The 14,435-nt window shown below is 37.0% G+C and overlaps 1 protein-coding gene across 1 annotated transcript in view; it reads right to left on the bottom strand.

Annotated features, from left to right (window-relative positions):
* The window catches only part of BRCA1 (BRCA1 DNA repair associated), a 77,153-nt gene that overhangs the window by 27,705 nt on the left and 35,013 nt on the right, over positions 1–14,435 (bottom strand). The window contains 4 exon segments of the mRNA XM_051994357.1: positions 2,719–2,890; positions 8,788–8,876; positions 9,463–11,823; positions 11,826–12,794. Coding sequence (XP_051850317.1) covers positions 2,719–2,890; positions 8,788–8,876; positions 9,463–11,823; positions 11,826–12,794 — 3,591 coding nt within the window.

Raw genomic sequence — 14,435 nt, 5'->3', positions numbered from 1 at the left:
TAGGGGGGAGGATGGCTCATAACTAGAGTTGGCATTCAGTTGAAACCACACTTAAGAATTAGAGGAACAAAGGAAACTGTTTTTCTGCAGACCTCCAGGAACACACAAAAACTAAGATGAGATAGTATATTATGTAGATATTCAGTCAGACAATAACATTTTATTTCTGACACACTTGGATTTTAATAGTCTAGTCAGTTTTTAGACTAGAGACAGTGAAAGCACCCCAAAGAGAAGCATTGTGCTGGGGATCGTGACAGGACTTTGGGCTTCATTATTTGAGAGATGAACTAAATGGAGATACAGTTACAAAGAATGCATTTAAGGAAATACATTTTGAACCACTGCCATAGCAACAGAGTTCCCAGCTTCTCATGCATGAGCTACTGTTCCCTCTAAACACAAAAATACATCGAGGAGGAATCAAGGCCTTGAGTTTGAATAGCTAATGACTTGGGTTCCTAGAAAGACCCAAAGGGAGAAAATAAAGTCCCAATACCCCTAAAAGAAACAACAATATATGAAAAGAAAAATGGCCCATAGTCTGGGGAAAGATCAAAAGAAGGAAATCTGGATCCTTAGTTTGGCAGACCTACACACAGAGGGCAATGAGAAGAACTTTGGGAGATCTTAGGAGGAATGAGTCACAGAAGAACAAAAGCCTTTACAGCATGGTATCTTTTCACTCCCTTAAGGGAAAAAAAAAACTAACAAACTTTCTGTGGGGACATATCTTTTGGGCTTTTACTTATCCTCTATATTTTTTTGGACTGAACTCTCACGTTTTTGAAGTTTTTCCCCCAGTTAAAATCAAACGTCTTCACCTCATCTTCCCCTATCCACTCATTTATGTGTCTGTCTGTCTGTCTCTCTCTCGCTCTATATATAAAATTCAATACATTCTCTCTTTTTTTTATTAAAGCTTTTTATTTTCAAAACATGCATGGGTAATTACCCTTGCAAAACCTGTCCAAATTTTCCTCTCCTTCCTCCTACTCCCTCCCCTAGATGGCAGATAGTTCAATACATATTAACTTGTTAAATCCAATATAAATATACAAAGTTATACAGTTATCTTGCTGCACAAGAAAAATCGGATCAAGAAGGAAAAAAAAAACTGAGAAAGAAAACAAAATGCAAGCAAAGAACAACAGAGAGAGTGAGAATGCTATGGTGAACCACATTCAGTTTCCACAGTGCTCTCTTCTTTTCATCACTGAACAATTGGAACTGACCTCAATCAACTCATTGTTGAAGAAAGCCTAGGTGGCAAATTATTTTAGGATCATCTTTTAAAATTTAGCTCAAGACTACCCCTTTAATAGCTCCATTTGGCTCTGATCCACTTTTCAGACTGTATTCTTTCAGCACTCGTGTCCTTGGGTTAAGCCTTAATTAATTTGGCCCATCAATATAAGAAGATCCTGTCATAACGCACTTTGCTGTACAATACAGATTTCAATATATTAAGGGGTTCAAGTCATGCCTTTTAAACACTATGTATCTTTCAGTTTAATATCTAAAACCTGTTGTTTTGTAGAGTTTTTTTTCCTCTCTCTTTTACTCTTTTTTCCCAATATTAAAAGAATAGAAATATGGAATCTCAGAGATTTGAGATATCTGATTTTACATATTGTATGAAACTCTCTAAACCAAGAAGTGTTCAATTCATAGGCAGACTGTGATCTGGAGCGAAGCACAAATCAGATTAAAATGTAATTAGGAAATGTTCAACAAAACAAAATAAAAATATAATACAACATAGATAATGTTAATTTGTAGTTTTCTAAGCCATTATGCCACCATGGGGGACTGTTTCTTTTTGAGTTTGATATCATGGCTCTAAACAACCTCAATAAGTAGCCATCTAGTCCCTACTTGAACACCTTCAGTAATGGGGGAGCTTACTAATTTGTTAGGCAGTCCATTTTATAGCTTCAATTATTAAAAATTATAGTAAATCAAAATCAGTTTCCCTATTTGTAACATCTATTTACTATTTGTACTAATAATGATGATGACAATGAAGAAAACAACATTTATATAGTAATCTACTATGTGCTAGGCACTGTGCAAAATACTTTACAAATATCTCATTTGATCCTCACAAAAACCCTAGGAGTTTATTATTATTTCCATTTTTTAGATCAGGAAATGGAGGCAGATAGCTGTCAAGTGACTTGTATAGGGTCATACAACCAATGAGTGTCCTATCTGAAGCTGGATTTGAAGATTCCTTACTCTAGGTTCTTCACTCTATCTACTGCACTACTCAGCTGCACTAAGCATTCTCAGCTCCTTTCACCACATTTCAAGGAATGGTTTCAGGTCTTTCCTGGCTGCTTCTCTCAGCTAGAGCTTTAGCTCATCAGGGTCCCTCCTTAGGATGCTCAGAACGGAATTGGCTAATACAGAATTACATGGCATACTGCTTTGAAAGCATTAAGTCATTTTCTTGTGAATACTTTGTCTCCCTCCTCAGATTCCTAGCCAAAGACAAGGTTTTTTTTTTCCTCTCTCTTTCAAATCTTGACATATTATTCAATACATAGATGATGATCCATAGTGATCCTGGATGATCTTTTCTCTTGGTTCCTCCCTGGTAAGCCTTTTGAAGGCAAGTACCTTATTTATTTATGCTCTCAATTTCTCATTACATCTTACAAAGGACCACATACCAAATGGTCAGTAACTGTCTATAGATAAAAATGTGTTTACCTTTTTCTGTGCTGGTCTGTTTCAAGTCTGGCTGGTCCATGGAAGGGCACAGTCTGGATTCCTGAGAGGCAGGGCTGTTGGAGGTCTGACTACCATGTTGCTCCAAGACAGCTTCTAAGACAGCCATTTCCTGTTGGAGTTTTTTCAGGTTGTCCTGCATGGTGTCTCTTTGCTACAACAAAGAAATGATCCTATATCAGAAGATTATATTCCTCTCAAAAGGAAAAAATGCCAGCACTGAAATTAATTACAAAGATATGATTTCATGAAGAGAACACAAATTGCAAGGTATTGAATGACTTAATGTTGTCAAACACCTATAATATAACTGAGTTCACATAAGTCACATTCGTGAATTTCTAGATAGAAAGGAGGAGAAAGGAAGAGAGACTAGAAAATCAATAGTGGTTACTTTAATTTAAAAGTTGTGAGAACAGAAAAAAAAGCTTGAGAAATCTAATACTTTTAAGATATTCAATTAATTTGACTTTCATACTTTATACAGACTATTTTTGTCCTACTTATATTTTAAAGTTACAGGAAAGAATTAACTTTATTTTGTTAGTACAGAGAAGTTTTAGCTTAGGCCACATTAAAGTTGCCAATTATCAAGGTGATTAAATACTTTAAAAGGCTCCCTAGAGGTCTTAATCTTGCTTGGAATCTGAATTTAACTTAAGAGAATATGCTTCTAGCTCTAGGATTCCCTGAGTCTTTGAAGGAATAAGGAGCTAATGCTAATGAGGTGCTTAGCGATCACTGCAGAAAAGGATGAGAGAAATATTAATGAGTTGATGGATTCCTATAGAGACACTACAAAAATAATACAAATGGGGAAGAATAGCTATTGTTTTGAATTTAAGGACATTTAACTGATGGGCCCATAGATTCAACCTCTTCGAATGGAAAGAATGCTAGATTTGAATCTCACTTCTGATGAGTACTACCTGTGAAACCACAGATGACTGACTTAGTCTCTCGAGTCTCAGCTTCCTCACCTGTAAAAAGGAGATAATACCTATAGTAACCCCCCTCACAAAACTGCTGTGAATTTCAAATGAGATGATATATGTAAAACATTCTGCAAACCTTAACAGGTTCTATAAATACCAGTTAATATCATTATACTTAGTTTTTTCTCAGTTTACAAGTTCATACTACTCATCACTTCATTTCAAGAAAGGGCCAATGAAGACATGGTTTTTGGAAGGCAAAGGTTGAGAGGTCATTACTAGACTCAAACGGAAGTAAGGACTTTCTAAAATAGACACTTTTTCACATGCATCAGGAATTCCAACAACTGATTGCAAAAATCTGGGGGAAAATGTTCTTATCTTCTACTTTTTATTATTGAAAGTCTTTGCCATTTCCTAAAAACAGGCCATGTTCCTCCTCCTGCCAGGTTGAATTCATTGCTTTAGCAGAAGGTTTTTATGAGAGGAAACTGTATTCTGAGCTTGACAAAGATTTCTTCTGCACAGAGACTGCACAGCTGCCAATTACTTTTGTAGCAACAGCACTGCCACCATGTGGAGCTTGGTTATATTTACATCTATGATCCAAAAATGAACAAGATTTTTCCTTGGCAACCCCTGCTTCGGTACAATAAAGACATTTGATTAATGCTTCCAAAATCCTATTCTGGTTGCTATATCACATACTATACCCTGTTTCTATGTGCTAATAAGCAGCTTAGGAAGGCGGAAAGAATAGCAAGAGAAGAATAACTACGTAACTGTATTCTGAGGGATGACGGTGCAGGGACCCTTCCATTTTTACCAATTAAATGTTCAAAGTACTGCTTTCTGACTGGACAACTCCTGGGCATCCCGTTGGGGTTTTGCCAGTCACATTATGGAGATCTCCGATCTATGGTGTAGTTAAGGCCTTACATTACCAGGGAACTGTTTAGATAAATCATCAATTTACATTGATGCCAGACATCTTCCCTATGACTGTATCTGGCTATATTATTTTTTCTGCTCAGAATCTTTCACTGGCTCTTTACTAAAAAGGAAGATTCAAATTTCACTGCCTGGCATTCAAGGCTCTCTCTCCAATCTAGTACTACTCTATCCTATCTTCTTCTTTAAGATTACTCTCATTTATCCAGCCCTGTTTAGATATACAGACACACAATGCATTCATTAAACACTTATTATGTGCCCATCTGATTCCAAGTACTGGGAAAACAAATAAAAATGAACAAGACAGTCCCTGCCACAATTGGACATTTCAGTGGGGGTGAGACAACACATAAAGGGGGCAGGAAAGGAGAAGAGGGTGCCAACAACATGGTATAGAGATGGCCAGGAAGTGAGATAAAGTTCTGGCTCAGAACAAAACAAGACAGAAGGCCAACTCAAGCCCAAAGGCTTTCCAGGAGTAGAATAGAAGTTTCTAGCAGGAAGGAGGTTGAGCTGAAGTCTGGAGTAGGGGGACATGACCTGGGGATGTTTGGAAGTGTGTTTCAAGCAAACAAGACAAAATGCTGGTCCCATACATGTCCTGTGCCTTTATTTGTATTGTTTCTTATGCTGGAAGCACCATTTTTAATCTTTCAATTTATGAATTAAGTTGTACCATGGTTAGTTTTAACTATAAATGATCCCTATTAAGCTGTAAGTACTAGAAGGGCAAGGACCATAACAGTTAAATTCTGCATCATCCCCAGCAACTACTCTAGATTGCTACATAAGAACTGGTGAATAATAAAAGTTTTGAATTGCTTTCTTGACAGTTCTATTTAACCTCTTAATCTATTTGTGTTAAGAAACCTTATGCTTATCTGTAATCTGACTTCAGAACTTTGGGGCAAATGTTAAAAAAAAAATAATCAAATTAAAAAAACAAACAAACAACAAGCACCCTTAAGTTAATATCTATAGCATTTCTGAGACCAAGACCAGGAATACAGTCTCTAACAATGGAAAATGGGGCAAAAAATGGGGCGAATATGCAAGTACTATGTATGACAGGATCAGAAACTAAACCATAGAGCCTCCAATTTCAGGATATAAAAAAACAAAATTTTATTCTAAGATAGTGAGAGCATCTTTTCCCAACCTTCCCAAATTCAGAAAGAATCATGAAATCAGAGAGAAAAAAGCCCCACAAGTCTCTTCATCTGTCTAGTCACCATGGCAATTTTGCACAAATGGGAAGAATGCTTTGTTCATGATCTCAGCTCAGGTACAAAATAGGCAAAAGTGCTATAAACTTCCTCCATAGTCCAATAAGCCAAACAGGGTTTGGGAAACTTCCTTTCCACAGAAGACTTTTTTTTTTGGGCAGGGGTGTTGAATCATGGATAGAGAGCACTACATATTCTGTCAGATGCAGTTGACGTATTGGTTAGTTTTGCTGAACTATATTCTTTGTTATAAGGAATGGCTTGCTGGGTACTGGAATAAAGACAAATATATATTTGGAAGGGAAGATAACAGGAAAACAGATAACAATTTAAAATTTGAAAAAAGAAAAGTAAACTGAAGGTGATAAGGTTTCTTTCGCTGTCTTGCAGCAGAGTAAGGATTTAAGAAATTGTTCTGATAAAAGTCAGCCAAATGTTATATCAATTTAAGTACTGGTGATTTCACAGGGATGGCCATGCTTCCTAATGCCGGAAACTGGTCTAATATGTTTTCTCTTACATTTGAGCTTGGCTTCAAAGACATTAAGTTCTGTAACTCCTCCCCCAGCATGACTTAGGATAACCCTGAGGCATAGAGAGGGAACCACTTCTCCAGAGTCAAGATAATGAATAAATTCAACAATAGCTTCTAAGAATCATAAGGAGCATACCTCGAACTTGAATGTTCCACATTAACCCTGAGGCTTTATTTGTTTCTGGACCTGGAAGAGACTCATTATATCATAAAGTACACTACTAACTGTTATTCTCCCTGCTCCCCACTCAATCTTGCACTGCAAAGAACAGAAGTGAGTGCAAGGGATAATGTTGTAAAAAAAATTACCCTGGCATGGGTTCTGTCAATAAAAAGTTATTTAAAAAAAAAAAAAGAGAGAGAGAAAAATTTGAAATACAAGGTTTTGCAAAGGTGAATTCTGGAAACTATCTTGGCATGGATTTTCAAAAATAAAATACTATAAAATAAAAGAGAAAAAAAAATCTTGCACTGCAAAAAATTTTGAAAGGAAAAAAACAAGTTCCCTTTGGCTTTTGTGTCTTATTTATTTGCTGGCAACCAGAGGCAGGTTTGGGGTATAAATGAAGGAGGAAAAAAAAAATTTTAAAAGAGATGCAGGGGAAAGGAGAAATGATCTTTCTTTTAGGGATGAGTAAACAGAAGTCCCAGGTAATTCACTTGGTGAATCAGATCTCATCAATAATAAAATGTACTGGCAGGATCTGAGAGGCAGAATGTCACAGTGGAAGGACTGCTGGGCTCATGTCAGGAAAGTCTAGGTTTGAATCCTGTTCTCAAGTGACCAGTAATGGTATTGTAGCTATGAAATCATGCAATCTCCCTGACCTTCGGTTTCTTTTATAAAAGGCAACAATCTGTTAATCAAACCTATTCTCACAGAATTGTTGCTGTGATCAAATAAGTCCAGGTACATTGATTGCATTGCAAACTTTATAGCACATTTATTTAAAAAGTTAGTTACAATTATTATTTTCTAACAGGCTATTTTACCTCAAAATTTGGGAGCATACATCCCAAAAGAATTTTTTAAAGGATAAGAGAGATTCTTCAATACTATCTATGCCAAATATTTTCAGGACATACCACTGTTAGTTGAAAAGAAAAATTGCAGCTACCTACAAAACAAGGAAAATCACAGGTCTTGGATGGAAAGGAAAGTGAATGTTTTAAAAATGGAAAGATAAGCTTCTTACAAAAAGAAAGAAAACCACAGATTCCAGTTTGGTATTATGAACTAACCAACGCCAAGTGCTTAAACCAAGGCCAGAATAATCAACGCTTTCCAATATTTCCCTGGCTGTGCCTCCACTCTAGGAAGAAAGGGTGAGCTACAGCAGCGCCTCCAAGAAACCTTCCCTGATTCCCCCCTACTCCCAGCTCAGAGTTCTCTGTCTTCACCTTTCCTTGAAGCTTGGTTTGGGTCTCTTTTGTTTGATGTTAAGAGTTCTACTTATGTGGAAACATTTTTTTACTAGCTCCTTAAAGGTCCCAAGAGTATCCTTCTTTTTGTCTTTTAACACATGAACAAATTCTTGGTCATTTCTTTGTCCCATCTAGCATATGAGATACTTAACAAACACATCATTTTGTGATAGAATGTCACACAATCTACTACAAAGGATAATCATAAGACAATGTATAATGAACGAATAAAAAAAGTGTTTGCTACAGCCCTAGCAGGTTCTATGGGAGAAAATAAAAATATAATCAAAACTCCTGCTAATTAAAGCTCTTTCACACTTTAGAACAGAAGTTCTTACTCGACTGTGTGTGGCAGGGAGGATGCACATCAGTCAGTCTGGTGAAATGTAGGGAGTCTTTCTTAGATTTTTTAAAAGCATAAAATCAAATACAAAGGACTACAAAAGGAACATGTTGAATTACAAATTGTCAAGACATTTTTTAAAAAGTGGGTTCACAGACCTTAGGTTAATAAACCCTGTTTTAAAAGGCGATCCCCCATGAACTGCTATTGCTAGGGGAAAAATCATGACACAGTAGCCAATCTTCTGATAATAAACTTCTCTGTTCCGAGTAGGGGCTAGATTTTGGAAGACATATGCTCTCTAAAATTAGGTTTGTACATGCAATCTATACCATACTGAGTTTATACATACGGCATCAATTTAAGAACCCAAGATTATGCTATAATGAGATAACAGAATAGAAGTATAGTGGAGGATTATACACATATGAGAAATTATTAAAGGCTACTTTTAGCCTTTGATCTGAAATTAAATCAACTGATGATAACAGTTATTCATTTTGGCAGCTCTCAGATTTCTCCAGTAAAAGATCAGCAATATACAAGTGTGAGATGTGTGACATGTGTCATATAGAAGAATATGTGTGTGCATACACATAAATACAACACAGAATCATTTATCAATTTTCATACCTGAGTAGTTAAAATATCACTCTGAGAAGATAGCTGTGAAATATCTCCAGGATGACTTGTTTCACTATCATATTCAGATGCATATTTACCTTAAATGATTTTTTGGAAAAAGAAAATAAATATAAATTAGAAAATGAGATAGCAATACAGTAAAGCACAATGTTTTTTTTTTTTAATTTTCAAAAACTTTCTTGGGGAGGGGTTATCATCATGCTCTTCTAATTTTGTGCAATGAAGCTAATGAGATGTACGTTAAAACTAAACTTTAAAAAAGATGGTTGCTTTCACCAAATAGATATTTCTTTACACTGACATAATGAATGCATATGTGCACATGTACATGCACATACACATAGATGATATCCCCAATTCTTTTTAGAACTTTTAAAGGCAGTTATCTAAAAGATTCTTTTGGAAAAAATAAGTCATCATCTCAAGAAATTCTACTACTTCTCATTCAAACAGAATTGTCCTCTAAGTTCATAGTCATTCATCCAAATTTTTTTTTTCTTTAGGAAAACTGCCTTAGGATAAAATAAGACTGAAAGTTTAAAGTTGAGATGTAATTTTTCAAATCTCTTTAAACAGACTTATCCAAAAGCATTAAAAATACACATTTAGGTCAGCAAAATAGACACAAAAACTTGGGGTTAATATCTAAATTTGAGTTCACACCTTGATCTTTGAAATGATGGTCTTCATCTAGATCAATTTCCCTTTCTCCTTCATCTTCAGAAATCTTAGGTACATCATCAGCACTCTGTATTTCTTGGGTTCCGGGTTGATTTCTCCCTTGTTTAGAAGAATCAAACACCAAAGCAGAATCCTTGTCATTTGCTTTTCCAGTTAAGTCTTCTAATGAGTTAGAGTGTGAAGAAAATAAGCTACCAGAACATTCAGATTCTTGGCTGGAATTATCATCCTGGGATGCCTCCCTAGATGATAGCTGAAGACTACTAGCATCTATTCTATTTTTGCTTAGGGAGAAGTCTGGATTTTCTTCTGCTTTGTTTGCTGAAAGCTCTAAGCCTATAGTTTTATTTTTGGTGGGCTGAGAGGGTGTACTTGCTGCTTTGCCAAATATTAAATCTTGAAAACTTGGAAGGTCTCCCTCTTCACTGGAGGCATCCTCTTCTTCTGAGGACTCCAGTTTTCGGGATTTTCTAGTCAAAGTGGGATTTCTATGTACGAAAGGACTAAGGCTTTTTCTAGACTGTTTTACCTGAAAACGTTTACCAATTTTGCCAAAAATAGCAGATTGTTCGTTGATGTCACTTTCAGCAAAGCTAGTGTTTTCTTTTATTTCACCTTCACTGTCCAACAAGTCGGGAGTCTCAGACCAAACCTGAGAAGAATGTGTACTCTCTTTAGTTTGTTCTAAACAGGGAGACAAATCTGTACTGATGGCCTGAGCTGATTTTCCATTTCCTCCCTTCCCTTTTCTTTTATATCTTTCGCAATTATCCTGAGGAAAGGTCTGTTGAGAGACTTGGGGTTGCATAAGCTTTAATTTGGGTGGTGTATTTAATTCAGATTCTTTGTTTTCACTTTTTTCTGCCTGAGTGCCTTCTCCACTAGAGCCTATGCTGATAATTAAGTCAGTTGGTTTAGAAATATATTCTCTGCTATTACTTTGGCTAACTAGACTAATGCTGCTTTGGGCTAAGCTTTCATTTCCCATAGTCGTTTCAGGGCACGTGGTTTGCTCGTCAAGCCTTTCCTCCAGGAAGTTTTTTGCATATATGGTTTTACTATCAGATGACCTTGCTGGAGAAACTGATTGTTTTTGATCAGGAACTTGTGAAATTCCCTGGTTGATTTCAGCAATGGGTTCACAGTCATTGCCACTATTTAATGAAGCATTGTGACAAAGCCTGGAGACTTCTCTGGTGCTCCATTTGGCATGATTACCTGGCTTCCCCTTCTCTATCACGACAGCAGGCTTTGGCCGCACAGGCTTGTTTGATTCTCCGTTTTCTTGCTTTTCTTTTTCCTGGTACCTGCGAACTGTACTTTGCTGACTTACAGCCCCAGGGACAGCACAGGTTTTCACATATTCTTGCCTTGGGCTAGAACACAGTGCAAATGACTGGCGCTTTGAACGTTTGAAAGTATTCTGTAAATACTGGGTGTCAAGTTCACTATCCTCCATTTCTGTGATTGTCCTGGAGGCATTTTTAACTTCTTGTTTCATCAGGCTCCTTAAATCTTCTGCACTACTTTCAGTGTTTTTGGATGAACTACTTTCTAAGAGTTCCTTGGGGGTTTCCATTATTTCACAGTGACTTCTGTGAGGACTGGGACCTGCTTTTGAATTTTGAGGAGTATCAGCTGGAAACAGCGAGGTACTATCCTGAGTGTCCCAAGCAGTATCAGGAACCTCCACAGTCCCCAGGCTTCCTTGAGATCTTTCACCTTGCAACCCTTCCTTTCCACTTAATGCCAAATCTTGGTCTTGGCTGCTAGGGATTACTTCCAGACTCCTTTCATCTCCTGTGAAACTGCAACTAGCTAATACTTGATCCTTATCAGTACTGAGATTGTCAGGAGCACAGGCAGGTAGGTTTCCTAATTTTAGTTCTGAGACAACTTCAGTGATACAACTTTTTTCTGCTTGGTCATCTGGCTTATGGGCTTTCTTGGCTCCAATTGCAATCTCTTCTGACACTTGCTGAAGTCTTCTGCTGCGTCTAAGTTGCTTCTGTTCAGAATTATTTTTTCTCCTTATCTCTTCACTGCTGGGATAGCTATCGATCTGTAGTTCAGTCTCATTAGAAGAGCTTGGGCTTCCATCAACTCCAAGTTCAAGAGCACAGACAATCTTGAATGAAGGCTGCTTCTTCAGCTTGTCTTTTTTTGTTATGTTGGTTTCTTCACCATTTAAGATAGCTGCAGGCTCTGTTTCAGTTCTGAGAGTGGATTCTTTCTCTGCAGAGAACACTTCCGATGTCTGAGCTTCTTTCATTTCCCCTACATGACCATTTATTGCTTTCTGTTCAGGATGACCATTATCCATGTTCATCACTTGGTCATTTGTTCTCTTTCAAGGGTTTGGTCAGTAGTGTGATGTTTCTTTTCAGGGGTTTTGTGAGTAACTGGAACCGTCTTCTTAATGAAATCCTCAGGCTGCAAGTCACATATAGTCTTTCTTTTACGCTTTAACTTGGTATTTTTCAGAGGTTCTGGAGGAACCAAAGAATCAGGAACAACTGTCTCAACAATCAAATTTTCAGTTATGTGATTCAAATTAGGGTGACCCGACTTTCTCCGATAGGTTTTTCCAAATATTTTATCTTTAATATTGTTCTTTTCTGCTGGCCTGGTGTAAGTTCTTTTAGGCACATGTAGCCAGGCTCCATCGGCAGTGTCAGCCACAACGTCAGTCTTCTCAGAAATGCTAGAATTTCCATCAGAGTTATCTGGATGCCCATCTTCTAAGGCACTAGCTATCTCTTCATTCTGCTTATGATTCTTGTCAAGGGAGCAATCAGAGGCTAAAATGTCATTACTCCTGGATAACCACTCATTAACTTTCTGAATACTGCTTTTCAATTTGGTTCCAGATAGGCAATTCTGAGGATTTCCTCTGGGGCCTTCAGGACCTTGTGGCTTCTCCTTTAGTTCTTGCTTCTCACACAGATGATGGGTATTCAATTCAGGCTGCTCTTCTACACTAGGGGTCTTCCCAGTACTACATATTCCTTTACTTTCAACCAGTCTGCTCTGTTGGTTTCTTGCTAACCCAGGCTGTTTGCTTTTATTACTGAGCTCAGCTTTTTCTACAGTCATTCTGTCTGTGTTGGGCAATAAACTGGAGGTTTCAGGCAGTAATGAGCTGGCATGAGCGTCTGTGCCACATGGCTTCATATTCAAGTTTGAAGAAGAAATACCCTGAGGCTCCTTTGGATGTTCCCCAGTGGCATTCTCCTCAATGACGTGAGCATCTTTGGTATTAGAATGATGCTGTTGTAGACTTTTTATAGTCCTCTCAGATAACTCAAACTCAGCTGAAAAACCAAAAAGACAACAAAAAAAGAAAGCACTTACAGGTTTATTCTTCATTTAAAATAATTTTATAGGACTTTATCATGCAAGTGGTTATCTTCATAGAAAATGACTAGAAAGATTAATAAGTATAATGACAACAAACAATATGTATAATTAATTTTGTTTATGGCTTCATTTATTCTCTATTTATTAAAATTCTAATTTATTTTATTTAAAAGGAGTTAAAATTTAATCCCAGAATTTTTTTATTCCTAAATTGTAGGTTTTTTTCCCCCAGCTTCTAAAAGTTTATTAATACTAAACTGGTTAAGCCCCACTCACCCAAGATTATGTTCCATCTACTGAACCATGCTCCATTTAAAAAACTCAGAACACAAGACAAATGACAAATACCACAATATAAAATGAAAGGCAACAGTACATTAATAAAACAACATGGAGATAGGAACAGTAATCTCCATAGAAATAAAATTATAGATAGATCTTGCCTCCCCAAAATCAAAGTCTAATAGAAAATAGAAAAATCAGGTTTGGGCAAGACGACAGATTTGGGGAAGTAGTCAGCTGACTTCTCTCAACATTCTCCTCCAAACAACTTTAAAATAACGCCTCAAATTGACATCTGGGCATGGCAGAACCTGCAAAAGGTCAAAGTAAAACATTCTTCCAACTCAGACAATTTAGAAGATTAGGATCAGTGATCCTGACAAAGGGGTAGAGAGTGGCCTGGAGTTCACATGAATGCAGTACTACTGGTAGGACTAAGTGATGGTGAAAGAAGTAGCGGCGGACTTACTGTCTCAAATGAAGAGACAGTGAGGGACATGAGAACTGGTTGGAGAGAGTGTATAATACTAAATGCAGGACAAGAAGCTGCTGGACAACACCATTACCTATACCCATTTCTGGGTCACAGGTCAAAGGTAGAGAGTAACATTTTGGCAAAGAGGGAGGAGGGACTTTGAGGTTTGGTTTCTTGGTCACAAGGGATTAGGGATCCTAAGGAACTGTACTGCTTGCAATCCCAAGAGATCCAGGGTAAGAACTAAAGTGCAGACCAGGAGAGCAGTAACCACAACTCTCACTAGCATCTTGGAAACACCAAAAATTTACAAACGCACAGAAACAACCCTGAAGACAGCAGTGCAAAAAAGCCTGAAGTTTGGGATACTGCCACCTTTCCCTTACTGTTCACCCTGGGAAAAGAGCCCAACTTTAACATATATTTAAAATCAAGAAACAGGAAAGAAAATGAGCAAACAACAAAAACAGAATATAACAAAACAGAACCTAATCATAAAACTGCCAGAGCAAGATCAAAACACAATGTCAGAAGAACACAAACAAGCAGCTACAAGCAAAAACTTAAACAAAAAATGTAAATTGAGTTTAGAATTCCTGGAAAAGCTAAAAAATGATTCTGAATATCAAATAAGAGTGGAAGAAAAAAAATTGAGGGTATAAAGTTATGAAAAGGCAATTAATAGGCACAAAAAAGGAAGAAAATAACACTTAAAAAATATAATTGGCCAAACAGAAAAAATAAATGTACAAAAGCTCCCAGAAGAAAATAATTCCTTGAAAATTAGAATTGGGTAGACTTGGATTGGAAATAACTATCCACATTCAGAGAGAGAACT

The sequence above is a fragment of the Antechinus flavipes genome, chromosome 4 (assembly GCF_016432865.1).
Source record: "Antechinus flavipes isolate AdamAnt ecotype Samford, QLD, Australia chromosome 4, AdamAnt_v2, whole genome shotgun sequence".
Taxonomy (NCBI): domain Eukaryota; kingdom Metazoa; phylum Chordata; class Mammalia; order Dasyuromorphia; family Dasyuridae; genus Antechinus; species Antechinus flavipes.
This window is presented reverse-complemented; position numbering and strand designations above follow the sequence as displayed.